This window comes from Aquarana catesbeiana, linkage group LG05 (assembly GCF_042186555.1).
Source record: "Aquarana catesbeiana isolate 2022-GZ linkage group LG05, ASM4218655v1, whole genome shotgun sequence".
Taxonomy (NCBI): domain Eukaryota; kingdom Metazoa; phylum Chordata; class Amphibia; order Anura; family Ranidae; genus Aquarana; species Aquarana catesbeiana.
Window position 1 is genome coordinate 42049644 of NC_133328.1, and position 15056 is coordinate 42064699.

The window sequence follows — 15056 nt, forward strand, 5'->3', positions numbered from 1 at the left end:
CAAAATCATCACTGAAAGGGTGACTTTGGACAACAATCCAGTCCCTTTTTCTCCTTAGCCCAGGTAAGACGGTTCTGATGTTGTCTCTGGTTCAGGAGTGGCTTGACACAAGGAATTTGACAATTGTAGCCCATGTCCTGGATATGTCTGTGTGTGGTGGCTCTTGAAACACTGACATCAGCTTGCGTCACAATCCTCCCAAGGCTGCGTTTATCCCGGTTGCTTGTGCACCTTTTTCTACCACACTTTTTCCTTCCACTTAATTTTCCATTAATATGCTTGGATACAGCACTCTGTAAACACCCAGCTTGTTTAGCAATTACCTTTTGTGACTTACTCTCCTTGTGGAGGGTGTCAATGACTGTCTTCTGGACAACTGTCAAGGCCAACAGTATTCCCCATGATTGTGTAACCTACTGAACCAGAGACCATAAAGGCTCAGGAAACCTTTACAGGTGTTTTGAGTTAGAGTGTGACACAATGAGTCTACAATATTAAACTTTCACACTATTCAAATTTTCTGAGATACTGAATTTTGGGTTTGTACTAGCTGTAAGCCATATTGATCAAAATTAAAAGAAAAATGCTTGGAATATATCACGCTGTGTGTAATGACTCTATATAATATATGAATTTCACTTTTTTAAATTGAATTTCTGAAATAAATTAACTTTTTGATGACATTCAAATTTTTTGAGATGCACCTGTATATCTAAAAAAAAAAAAAAAATATAATGATCTATCCTGATGTAATGATGGCCCATCTCATTTCTCATGGACTGAAAACGACAGAACAGTATCCCCCAAATGACCCATTTTTTAAAAATTAAACAGTCCAAGGTATTTAGTAAGAGGTATGGCAAATTTTTTGAAGTTGTAAATTTTTCATCACAGTTTTTTGGAATATGAAGAAATAAAAAAAAAAAAAAAAAAAATCAAATAAAAATGCCATAAAACTATCCCCTATTTTGTAGACGTTATAACTTTTGCGCAAACAAATCAAACGCTTATTGCGATTATTTTTGGTAACAAAAAAAAAAACAAAACAAAAACAATAAGAGTTTCATTTGTTTGCGCAAAAGGGGTTAAGTGTGTCTATGAATGGCATAAAAGGAAGCAATCCATTGTGTACAAATTTCATGTGATTGGTCACAGCAATCACATAGTACCGGCAGTGGGCCGATACCCTTATCAGTCTAGGGCTGCATTCATTGGAAACAGCTGATGACAGATCGTGCTGGAGTGAGGCGCATTTCCGCTACACTGATTGGTCATCGTCTGAGGAATCACTGCCACAGGGAGGGGGCTCTGATGGCGGGAACCATGTGAATAGGAGCATATAACATTTTACACATGCTCCTAAAAGGTGAACTTCTCTTTTAAGTCTTATATTTAATTTAGCATTTATTAATATATATATCTGATTCTGGGTCCATTTTAAATTCCTGTGTTTTACAGTTTGCTGTGAATCAAGTCTCATCCAGTCATTGCCCATTTTTTCATACAGTCAGTGATCACATAATCTGCTCTAAATGAGCCGATAGCTTAGTTTTATGGTTTCTCATTATCTCTAATAGTGGTACTTCCTCCAAAATAAAAGAAATGTCACAGTTCTGCCCATCATTTATTTAAAAAAAATGTAAATGACTAAACGCAGACAAGTGGTTACAATTACAAACTTCTGGGAATAAACAGTGAGAATGATGCATTTTCTCCTCGGCTGTGGGCCTCCTTCAGATGCTCATAATAGCTTGGATGAACTAGGAAAAAAAAAAAAAACATACACAACACGTAAGTGAGAACGTTTCTTCAATGGCTCCAATCTCTTTCCTCTCCACACCCAACAGGCATAAATCTATATTAGGTCACCACTTGTACGGTGTATCCAGAGATCCCCACAAAACCTGTGCTGCAGATATACCACGAGTACCCAACATAATGCAAGACACACTCGCTGCTGAATGATTGTTTTAGTTCTATGGTTGATGGGGAATTTTACCCCCATGTGTATAACTGGGCTCCAGAAGATTTTACCCCTTTTATGACCAGGCCATTTTTTTTGCCATTTCAGCACTGTGCTACTTTAGCTGGTAATTGCGCAGTCATGCAACATTGTACCCAAACTAAATTTATATCATATCATTTTTTTCACACAGATTTTGGTGGTATTTGATCACTACTAGGTTTTTTTTTTTTTTTATGCTATATTTTGAAAAAATGTAACACGGGTGCGTTAATGATGCGTTCTCCAATGAATTTGAACTGGGAGGTGTTATTTTGTGAGGTTTTAACTGACCAAAAATGCAGCAAGCAGGATTTTTAACACTACAATGGAAGCCCAAACTGACTAGTATGCAGACATACATAGAATTTAAGTGCCGGTTCACACTAGCGCGATGGGGGAACCAGCCTGGTGTTCTATTGAGAATAAGCTCCGATGGGTCTGCGCATGCGCAGTACAAAACGTCACTCCAGCTGATATGTTGATCAGCTGGGGTGACGTCAACCCAGCGCACGAGCAGATAGTCTGAGGTATTTTTCAATGGGAGACAGTATTTAAATCAGGCAATATTCAAAGTTATGCAAACAGTGGAGGGAGAACGTACTTGTCAGATTGAGCCTCGCTGTTGCGGGACGGGTTTTCCGTGTGTTGAACGGCGGGTTTTGGCTGTGTCTAAGGGCGGGTTGCAACACCAACAAAACAACCCGCCCTGCAGCAGCGAGGCTCAATCTGATAACTACGTTGCCCTGCTGTTTGCATAGTATTGGATAATGCCTCCGACGATCTGAGGCGTATTTCCACAGGAGTCACTTCGATAGGGCAGTGTGGGAACCGGTGTTCTATGCCAACTGCTGCAGGTGTCAATAGAAAGTTAATGACACCCCCAGATCAGTTCACATTAGGGCTGTAACTAACGATTATTTTCATAATCGATTAGTTGGCTGATTATTGGTTTGATTAATTGGATAAAATCATAAAAAAAAAAAAAAATATGCAATTTTTTCGTTTATTTAAAGTAATAATGAAAATTATGGGGCACTATTCCTCCCGGGAACACCAATAATGGGGCACTAAAACCTCCCATCACAATCTTTGTACTACTACTGAGTATTGTTGTATGCACTACAGCCGCTTCTCGCCTCTCTCTTCCCTCGAGGCAGCAGCAGGCGGGGCTGAGGGGGCGGGCTGATGTCAGTGAGGAGGAGAGAGGATGGCGCTCACGGCTGCTTCTTGCCTCTCTCTCGCTCCATTCCCTCGAGGCAGCAGCGGGCGAGCTGACGTCAGCGAGGAGAGAGGCGGACGTGCCTGGTTACACGAGCGCCTCTGTATTCTCATGAGAATACAGCACCGCCGCCTTGTACACAGGAACAGGATTCACTGAGATGGATGCGGGACTGGCAGGGAGGAAGTTGACGTTAGACCAACTAATCGATAACGAAAATCGTTGTCAACGATTTTCATTATCGATTAATCGTTGCAGCCCTGGTTCGCATATCGCAGTGCGAACTGTCAAATGGTACAGGAATCGGATTGCATGGGTGTGAACAGTGCGGACCAAAGAAAGGGTCCTGCACCATTTTGGTACAAATGCTTTGCAAATTTAGCCATACAAACTGTATGGCTAAATTTGCATTGTGCAGACATTGCATGCGACTTGCACAGCAGTGTAGTGCGAAATCACATGCGATGTCTAATGCACCAGTATGAACCCAGCCTAAAGGGATACATTTTGCTTGCGCTAAAAGGTGCCAATAATGGCCGACAATATATTTATTTAAAATTAGAGTTAATTAAAAAGTTGAATACAATACACTGTCACTGTACTAATGACACTGGCTGGGAAGGGGTTAACATCTAGGGCAATCAAGAGGTTAAATATGTGCCCAATTATGTGTAGAGTATGGTGCTTTTCACTAATGATTTCTCGCTTTGCCAGAGCTGGCCCAGTTTTTTTTTTTCTGTTATGTTGGACATTCACACACAGTACTTACATCATCATACATGAAATTCACCATTCCTTGCTGTGACACGTCTCTCCTTCGGAAAGTTTCTACAAACAATACATGAATATATATTAGTAAAGGAATAGTCCACCTGTAGAATTTTCCCATAACCCTACTGGCTGGTGGCCTACCTGTCAGGGCTCGGAGTTTCACACAACAAGTGATGTAGTCATCAAATGAAATTCTGCCGTGATTGCTGTACCTCCTGGTGATAATGTTCAGAGCTTGTGGGCTCAACCTGAAGCCTGAAAGAAAAAGACAGCGGCTCAGCTTCCATTTGTTTGTACTCACCTACTGTATCTAAGCTAGGAGGTACTCGGTGATTAGAACCTCTCACCTTGGAGATTTAGAAAGAGAGCTGTCACTACACTTTATTTTTTTGCTCCTTGGCCCCCAGGTGATTGTGTATGTAGGACTTTGTCCTTACTTTCCATCTGGTCTCACTGCTGATAGAGGGTGGTGGTGAACAGCAGACTCCCACAGTTTTCCGCCTACCCATCTAGCAAGGAGATACACTATATTGCAAAAAGTATTGGGACGCCTGCCTTTACATGAACATTAATGGCATCCCAGTCTTAGGCCGTAGGGTTCAATATTGCGTTGGCCCACCCTTTACAGCTTCAACTCTTCTGGGAAGGCTGTCCACAAGGTTTAGGAGTGTGTCTATGGGAATGTTTTGACCATTCTTCCAGAAGCGCATTTGTCAGGCCAAGCACCGATGTTGGATGAGAAGGCCTGGCTCGCAGTCTCCGCTCTAATTCATCCTAAAGGTGTTCTATTGGGTTGAGGTGCAGGCCAGTCAAGTTCCTCCACCCCGAACTCGCTCATCCAAGTCTTTGACAGAGCACTGATTGGATGCCGATCGGCAGACCTTTTTCAGTCATGCCCCTTTGACAGAAGCTGGAACGGCTGCCGTACACACAGGCCAAAATGATACCGCCTGATATTCGGCCTGTGTGTACGGCCCCTTTAGTTCTGAGTGGTTATAATTTAGGGGCATGTTTTAAAAGTTTACACTATAAAGCCAGGTTTCTGGGGGTTCCTCAAGCAATTCCTCCTCTCAGATAAGTTCCCACTGACACCATTCATCTTTTTAACTATCGGTAAGGGGTCAATTCTTCCCACTGACCATCACACTAATGTATGTTGAGTTGCATTTTTAGCAGGGGTTCCTGGAGCCAAAGTTATTTCAAAGGTTCCTCTGTGTTGAAAAGGTTGAGAAAGGCTGATGTAAAATGAATACATTCCAAACACAACACTGCTTTTTTAGCGGAACAATCAGATACAGCGTGACCTTGCCTTACAGGTCTATGGTCCTGGACTGTATATACAGTCCAGGCTTTGCACATCACAGTGGAAGGGTCTGGGTTCTATAGAGATGGGCCCTAGACCTGTATAGGACCCTGTGACGGACTACAATGCATTGTGCAAGTGCCAAGGTGAGCGCCCATACAGGATCATTACAAGCCATCCCCACAGCAAGGGACCTGGGTACAACTCCCAAGGTACAGGAGGTGTTGATCCAGGTGCATGGTTTCTATTTTTGGTATTAGAACACAGTGAAGGAGATTGACTGAACACTTATAGAAGATTAAAAAAAAAAAAAAGTTAAAGGTGAGAGTTATTTCTCCGCAAGGGAGAGGCAGTCCATCACCTTATGACTCCAGCACAAAACTGACTCCTCAAGGAGTAGGGTAGGGTTATACAGAGGGCGCCCAGGAGGATGTCCTCAAAAACGTTGCCAGTGTCCAATCTCCTGACGGTATGAGTCTATATTAATACTTTGTCAGTGTTCTGTACTGTAAAATTAAGATACTAAGTTTCTAATATATTGAAAAGGGATTGTAAAGTCACATGGTTTTTCACCTTCATGCGTTCTATGCATAAAGGTGAAAAACCTTCTTTGCTGTAGCTGCCCCCCTTTTTCTTACCTGAGCCCATCCTTTCCAGCGATGAGCATGAGTCCAGCAGCTCCAGTCGCTGTCTCTGTACTTATTGGATAGATTGATAGCAGCTGTCAATCAAATCCAGTGAAACAGGGGCTGGGCACGAGTTCTGTGGTCTGTGTCAATAGAAGCAGCAGCGGGACTCAGGAGCACTCCTGCACGGCTGCCCCCATGGAAAGCATCTCTCTCTGGGGGTGCCCAAAGAAGGGGGAGGAGCCAGGAGCACTGGCGGGGCACCCCAGAAAAGGGGCGGATCAGGGCTGCTCTGTGTAAAACCCTTGCAAGTTAACAGGTTTGTTTTTTTTGTTTTTTAAATCAAGGACATTTTCTATTTCTACCTTTTAGAAGAGGAAGTGCAGAGAATAAACTCTATGGGGACACGGGCAGCAATTAGGTTTTCCTTGTACATACCCATAGCTGCCAGAGATCTGTGAATCTCCATCCCATCCACTGATCCGCTCATGTTTGTGTCCACGGCCATGAAGTTCTGTCGCCACCCATTCAATACCATCCCAAGCTCTTTGAACTCGTTGAAGCCCAGCTTGCCCGACAGGTCCCTCTGTGCAAGGAAACATTAAGGAAAAAAAAAAAAAAAACACCACACTGCAGATTGTACCTGTTGTAGTGATACCAAGGGGCAGGAAAAAAAAAAAAACACACACACATATATATATATATATATATATATATATATATATATATATATATATATATATAAATATATAATTACACACACACACACACACATATACACAGTGGGGACGGAAAGTATTCAGACCCCCTTAAATTTTTCACTCTTTGTTATATTGCAGCCATTTGCTAAAATCATTTAAGTTCATTTTTTTCCTCATTAATGTACACACAGCACCCCATACTGACAGAAAAACACAGAATTGTTGACATTTTTGCAGATTTAAAAAAAAAAAAAAAAAAAAAAAAAAAAATTCTGCTGTACTTAAAGGTTCCTAAGAGCACAGTGGCCTCCATAAACCTTATATGGAAGATGTTTGGGACGACCAGAACCCTTCCGTCCGGCCAAACTGAACTATCGGGGGAGAAGAGTCTTGGTGAGAGAGGTAAAGAAGAACCCAAAGATCACTGTGGCTGAGCTCCAGAGATGCAGTCGGGAGATGGGAAAAAGTTTTAGAAAGTCAACCATCACTGCAGCCCTCCACCAGTCGGGGCTTTATGGCAGAGTGGCCCGACGGAAGCCTCTCCTCAGTGCAAGACACATGAAAGCCGCATGGAGTTTGCTAAAAAAAACACCTGAATGACTCCAAGATGGTGAGAAATAAGATCCTCTGGTCTGACCAAGATAGAACTTTTTGGCCTTATTTCTAAGCGGTATGTGTGGTGAAAACCAGGCAATGCAGGGATAGCCTAGACGAAAACCTTCTCCAGAGTGCTCAGGACCTCAGACTGGGCCGAAGGTTTTCCTTCCAACAAGACAATGACCCTAAGCACACAGCTAAAATAACGAAGGAGTGGCTTCACAACTCCGTGACTGTTCTTGAATGGTCCAGCCAGAGCCCTGACTTAAACCCAATTGAGCATCTCTGGAGAGACCTAAAAATGGCCGTCCACCAACGTTTACCATCCAACCTGACAGAACTGGAGGGGATCTGCAAGGAGGAATGGCAGAGGATCCCCAAATCCAGGTGTGAAAAACTTGTTGCATCTTTCCCAAAAAGACTCATGGCTGTATTAGATCAGAAGGGTGCTTCTACTAAATACTGAACAAAGGGTCTGAATACTTAGGACCATGTGAAATTTCAGTTTTTCTTTTTTAATAAATCTGCAAAAATGTCAACAATTCTGTGTTTTTCTGTCAATATGGGGTGCTGTGTGTACATTAATGAGGAAAAAAAATGAACTTAAATGGTTTTAGCAAATGGCTGCAATATAATAGAGTGAAAAATTTAAGGGGGTCTGAATACTTTCCGTCCCCACTGTAATTCAGGTTATGACAGCCCCTGTATTCCTCTCATGACAGGCTTACTTGCCCAGCTCTACTTCGCTTGATTGTCAGCAGGAGCCTCACTGTCAACACCATAGCTGCACTTTACTACTAAACAGCAGAGCGTAAGTTTGCTGCAGCACCAAAGGAAGGTAATTATGCCCCCTTCCCCTGAAAAAAGTATGGGCTAAGAGTCATGCAGTCCTGTGACCGCCAAAACCATTATTTGTCAATTAGCAATATTGTTGCATGCTTTCTGCTAGGACTTCAATCATTAGGCAATGAAGACTGGTATCTGACAGCAAAGAAGCATCTATACTAGTGAGGTACTTAAGGTGCACTTACTTTCTGTTAGCAAGCCTCCTGTGGTAGACCAACAACATTGTGCAAGCTCATTATCAGCACTCTCCAACTCTAAAGCTGGCTATACACTGTGCAAATTTTGTCCACTTCCTGACCCTGTCACCACCATAAAAAAAAAAAAAAAAAAAAAAAAAAAAAAAAAAACACCCACCCAAAGCAGCCGGATAGAAATTTGTCAGCCAAATAGTGGATGAACCCAATCAGATGCAGCTGCTGTTGCCGGCTGACTAAAACAGAGATTCTTCCATCTGCATTGTATAGCATGGATGGAGGAACCAGCCTGCAGAATCTATTCGTTTATGGCCGGCTTAACACCTCCTACATGGTGGGTTACAGGAAGCTAAACATAAAGACAGACTAATGTACTATTTTTAATTAATGCATAACTAGAATGAATTCATTTCTGAACTTGGCAGACCTGAGAAGAAGAGATATGGAGTGGAATATTTGCCAGCACACATCTGGATGTTGTACAAAGTATTGGCTACTTTTTTTAGCCTCTAGTCTAAAGGGAAGCCAATGCAAAAACTTACTGCAGAGGGTAGTTAGGACTCATGTGCACCATTTCTGTAATACAAGGGCAATACAAGGGCACATAGAAACAAATTATTTTCTGTTTACATGATAATGCTGCACTGGGGTGTAACGCATCAAAGATATAGCGTGTCTGCATTGTAACATAGTGACACTTCAGTAAAATAAAAAAAAAGAGAAAGGAAAAAGGTTTAACAGTTTGATGTGTTACAATGCATTGTACCTTCCCTCACTGGCCATATACAATGTACACTCATATGCATACGTTTTAGCATGCAGGCTGGTGTGAGCAAGTGTTTATAAATCCCGAACCTTTCATAGTTGTCTTCAGTCCAACCAGTTCAATGTGTGCATACATATGCATCAGACACACACATTTTAGAGGTTTTGGCCAGGGTGCAATCCATGAAATAAAAGTATATAAAATATGCAGCAGGTGCACTCAAACGGGACTAAAGGCCTGTACACATAAGAAAATCTGTAAAATTTTGTCCAACAAACAATCTGCCGATTTTCGGATCTTTAGTACGGTGCTTTCGACAGCGGATTCCAATTTTTCATACGACAAAAGCTGGCTGTGCAGACTATAAAATTTTTGGCGGATGTGAACATACGGTCCGATTTTTGTTTGATTAGTATGGGTTTCATCTGAAAAATCTCGTTAGAGCAAGACTACGCATGCTCAGAAAGGAAAGAATACGTACATAAAAAACTATTCAACACATTACATCATACATATAGAATTTTTTTTTTTTTTTTGCAAAGTGTCAAAAATGAAAAAATGCCTGTAAACAAAACGCGGCTAAACGAGAGTTGCCACATTTACAAGCCGTTAAGCCTCATGTACACTGCTGCTGGTAAACGGACGTTCAGAGGCAGTTGGCTGCTTTTTTCAGCTGCCCCTAAACTCATCCAATGTTATCTTATAAGTACATGTACACAGGCTCGTGTAATGTCCTTTTTTAGGCAGTTGCGTTCAGAGGCTTTTTTTTTTAAGGCTAAATAAATAAATGGAGTTCAGACGCCGAAGTTTCAGACGCCAACGCGGCTAAATGCGGCGTTTGCCGTCTGAACTCCATTTTTTTGTTTAGAAGCGTTTTTAAAAAAGGTGCCCTATTTTTTTTACATTACAAAACTTGAAAATGATAGCAAATGATGAAAAACCACTAAAAAAATATTTTAAAAACTTGTAATTGCTTGCAATGCTTCATAGACCATTTATATACCCCTAATGAGTCCATGATCCGATCCAATCCAATACACCACTAGCATTGCTCTTAGCCAAAGTAGAATTGTAATTTGACCTATATGTTGTTAGATTTGAACCAGATGACCCCACCATTGAGCTTAACGCCCGACTAGATCAAAGATAGTTGCATGAAATTTTATATCTGGCTTTAATTTCCTCACATATGCTCATTATGGGATCCGTAATAAAAGCACCAAAATTGAGGTAGATACAAGTACACTGCTGCTCTCTCAGCTGCTGCAACTCACTCTGGTCTCACAGAATGGCTGAAATAGTTAAATAATACTGTTTTTTGTGCTTTGGGGGGTCTTATGATGTTATCTTAAATAATACGCTCCTAGACGCGAACGCCGCTAAATGCAGCTAAATGGGCGTTTTTTTAAACGCCGGTTTCAGGCTGTCAAAAAAAAAAATCGTTCAGAAGAGATTGCCTCAGCGTCCCGCGTACATTAGGCCTTACAGGCGTTTGGCATTTCAAATGCTTCTATACATCCGTCCTGAACGCATTTTTTTTTGCTTTCCAATCTCTAAACTCAACTGCCTAGAAACGACTGTAAAACACCCCGTGTACATGTACTGATAAGATAACAGAGGAGAGTTCAGGGGCAGCTGAAAAATAAAACGCCCAACTGCTCCGAAACGTCCGTTTACCAGCAGCAGTGTACATGAAGCCTTAATCTCTCCAGCAGGGATATATACAGCAATAAAATCAAGCTGAATACACCTTACTCTCTTCTGTCCCACCACTGCAAAACCTGGTAGCCAGACATCTCCTTGGGAGGAATCTGGAGTGTGGCAGGACTGTTTGGTAAATGGGGAAAGGTATTGTAATGCCAATTACAACATATATACCAGATTAGGTAAACAAAGTCTAGCATAAGAGAGGAACAAACTGTAATAATCAGATAACAAGAAGGATACATCCAGCATGGAAATCATCAGTCTACAGGTTTCCAGGTTAAAGGCTGTAAAGACACAATGAAAAATAATAATTAATAATGCATTCCGTGCAGGTTTCCCACACCGCGTTCAAAACACAATCCACTTGCGATCTGCAGCAGGTGTCAGTGCAATGCTAATGATGATGCTAACGCAGTGCGTTGGCCTGCACCAGATCACATGGTACAGAAGTATCATGCGTTTTGTCAAGTAGTACATGCACTACTTTTGCTGCAGTCTGTCATGATTTCAGCCCATTCAAATGAATGGGCTGAGATTGGACTGCACCCAGATTGCATGTAAATTGCACAGGAACGCACAGCATGTTACTGTGCAATTCACGGTGGGATCCGGCCTTTTCTGTAGAGCCACGGGGGACACACAGAATTGATGCACAATGCAGTTTGCTGAAGTGAAACCTCTTTACAAGGTTATCAAATCCGTGAGAAATTAAACTGGAATTTTAGCTATATTTACAGAGTGTACCGATACTTTTTTTTTTTTAATGTCATGTGACAGTGGCACTAATATGCAGCACTGACGAGGTAAAAAAAAAAATGATATGAAATAAAACTAGTGACTAGTGGGAGGTTTTTTTTTACTTCAAAAAATATTCATTACAATGTTTTTTATTTTAGTTAACCCTGTTGGGGGGTAGGGGGGCTTTGGTGGATGGTTTACACCCCTGACATCTCTCCTTTGAGACATGGAAAGGGACTGAGGATAGAGATTTGAGACAGTTTACAATGCTCTGTTATGAATGGACAGAGTCAGTAATCACCGACTCTGTGCATTCAGAAAAGGAGCAAACAGGGGACACTCAGGAACGATCAGTGCAGCAGCGGGTGGAAGTTATAATCATCGATCTCCCTGTGAGGCTTTCATGAAAGCAGCTAAAAGTGGAGGGACTTCAGCTGCTTTAATAAAAGCCACACAGGGAGATCGATGATTATAACTTCCCCCGCCACCGCACTGATTGTTCCTAAGCCCCGGTTCACACAGGGGCGGCACGACTTGCAGGTCGCCTCACCGAGGCGACCTGCACACGACTGCCACAGCGACTTGCAAAACTACTTCTGTATAGAAGTCTATGCAAGTTGCCCCCAAAGTAGTACAGGAACCTTTTTCTAAGTCGGAGCGACTTGCTTCGCTCATATTAGAACGGTTCCATTGTACAGAACGGGAGGTGACTTGTCAGGCGGCTAGGTCGCCTGAGAAGTCGCCCCTGTGTGAACCGGCACTTAAGTGTCCAGGTATCTGACTAGGCATTGGGAGCATTTGCACAAGTACTCCTGCAAATACTCAGTATCGGTACCGATACTAATATCGGTATTGGGGCAACCCTACTGAGAGATAGAGATAGATATAGATATAGATATAGATATAGATATAGATATAGATATATATATATATATATATATATATATATAGAGACAGATATATATATTATATATATATATATATATATATCTCTCTCTCTCTCTATCTATATCTCTATATATATATATATATATATATATATATATATATATATTAGTGGCTTTTCCTGTATTGATGTGAAAGTTTGTTAGGACAGACCCCGTTTGGCCAGGGAAGGAACACATGTAATCAGCACACCATAGATCCATAAAATATAGTCCAAACATTTATTGACACGATCACATCACAATTAGTGCAAGTGGAACATTTCAAAGCCGCTCAGGACCCTTCATCAGGCCGGGACACCCATGTCAAGCATTAAAAACGATAAGCCTACCTCAGACTGTACGATTTGCTACTACTTTTTTGAAATTGTAGACATTAGCAACAAACCAACTATAATGTTTAAATAGATACAAACAATTTATTTGTTGTCAATATCTACATTGTTCTCCTGATCACAAAATCAATAAAAATGAGCCATGTAAACATAATAAAGATAAAGTGATTGTTTCTGCAGTCCCAGGTATAATATGCAACAATTCTACTGAAATCAGACCAATTTAAATACACGTGGCCATACATTATCGCTCCCCTCCCATAAATGGGGCCCTGTGACAGATTGTGCTTGACCTCATTACACAAGTGCTGTGCCTATTCACGTAGGAGGAGCGAGTTCTAATTGCAATTTCCCATAGCAGCCACTTTGCATTAGTGGGTTTCTCATTTGCAGTGACCTGCACGCCGGTCAGGCATCACCATGCAGAATGAAAGATCCAAACGCTTACGTTTGTATGTTCCAGACATTCCATATTGTGTGAGACATCTCTGCAGCTCTTCAGCATCTATCTGTCCATCCTGCAAGAAAACAAATAATTATCACAGCATCGCTCTGCAAAAATAACTCCAGGTAAGAGATATCAATCAGGAAAAAAAAAAGTCAGCCCTCAGGAGTTCACTTTTATATTATCCAATTCCAAGAACAAAAATTCTGTATATTGCAGCAAACTAGTACTTAGATGTGGTGGCTGCGTTATTTTTCATTTATTCACTAGTAATCCTGCAAGTGACACTTCACGTCCTAATAATTAAAAAAAAAAAAAGGTAAAGAAGAAAAAGTAAAAAGTTGTCACTCTAGGGCAGGAAGTGTGTTAGGACTACATAACACCTGACCCTCTCCATAACTTTGGGGGGGGGGGTCTGTAGCTTAGCTGTAACCCGGGAAGGACTGCTTGAGATAACACTGCAGAGTGCACAGGACAGCACTGGATTTCTAACAGGATCAACAATTTATGTATTTATACACTTATGACATGATATATTTGACAGAAAAAAAAGATGGAGCATTTAAAATAAAATTCATTGTTAGGAGTTTGCATACAGTTTAACACCTGCAAAATTACCTTGACAAATTCTAAATATAAAGTAAGGTTGCATACAGATAGCAGGTACCATCACACTTTAATGTAAGAGCCCCCAAAGTTGCAAATAGAACTTCTGGTATTTGCATGGGCACACCCAGGGTTGAAGTGTTGCACAGCCATTACAGGCTGTGTCCTAGAGCCATTTGTCCTAGAGCACTAGGGATGCCAGTGACAGGCAAGGTCCATAAAGACATGGATGTGCGAGTTTGGGGTAGAGGAACATGACTGGCTTGCACAGAGTCCTGATCTCAACCCAATAGAACACCTTTGGGATGAATTAGAGCGGAGACTGCGAGCCAGGCCTTCTCATCCAACATCAGTGCCTGACCTCACAAATGCGCTTCTGGAAGAATGGACAAACATTCCCATAGACACACTCCTAAACCTTGTGGATAGACTTCCCAGAAGAGTTGAAGCTGTGTTTAGCTGCCAACTCAATATTGAACCCTACGGACTAAGACGCCATTAAAGTTCATGTCTGTGAAAAAAGCAGGCGTCCCAATACTTCAGAAGTTCCCAGAAGAGTTGAAGCTGTTATATCTGCAAAGGGTGGGCCAACTCAATACTGAACCCTACGGACTAAGACTGGGATGGCATTGAAATTCATGTGCGTGTAAAGGTAGGCGTCCCAATACTTTTGGTAATATAGTGTGTATCACTCTTCAGATGAAAAGGATAGATTTCCTAGGATATTGGAGATGTCACATCCCTGGGATGGTGTGATAATAAACTCACCTGGCCTGCAACTTGTAAAAAGTAGCCATACATAGGATCTTGTTGTGGGTATCCACCGGAAGGTGCAAACTGGATAGAAAAAAAAAAAAAAAAAAAAAAAAAATTAAAAAACGCATTAATGTCTGGGTTAAAATCAGAATTGCTCACATTCCATTATTTTCACATGCACCTAGAAATGTGTACTTTCTAATACTGACCCACAATAATCGCCATGTTGTATTCGAATTGCATTAAACCGACGATGCTCTAAACCCTCACATATAACCCCCCCCCCCCCCAGTGTTCATGCAGGAGGCACCCCCAGTTACTTACCTACCATCCCTGCACACTGCACTGATCTTTTTCTGCAGCCCAAGTGAAAATGGTGATACGCGAGTATGGGAAGCACGGGCATGCCCCCCATATACCCCTATAAAGAATTTGTGCCCCAACAGCCAATTACCAGGCATAAGCACTGGGGATCTGGAAGCTAAAAAGAAATCGAA

The 15056-nt window shown here is 41.6% G+C and overlaps 1 protein-coding gene across 1 annotated transcript in view; it reads right to left on the reverse strand.

Moving 5' to 3' along the window:
* Positions 1 to 1605: 1605 nt before the first annotated feature.
* SRI (sorcin) overlaps positions 1606 to 15056 on the reverse strand; it is a 33704-nt gene continuing 20253 nt past the window's right edge. The window contains exons 2-8 of the mRNA XM_073629661.1: positions 14572 to 14640; positions 13201 to 13270; positions 10976 to 11019; positions 6363 to 6510; positions 4137 to 4250; positions 3994 to 4052; positions 1606 to 1760 (exon numbers count right to left, since the gene is read on the reverse strand). Of these exons, the coding sequence (XP_073485762.1) occupies positions 1734 to 1760; positions 3994 to 4052; positions 4137 to 4250; positions 6363 to 6510; positions 10976 to 11019; positions 13201 to 13270; positions 14572 to 14640 (531 nt within the window). The 3' untranslated portion in view covers positions 1606 to 1733. The remainder of the gene's footprint in view (positions 1761 to 3993; positions 4053 to 4136; positions 4251 to 6362; positions 6511 to 10975; positions 11020 to 13200; positions 13271 to 14571; positions 14641 to 15056) is intronic.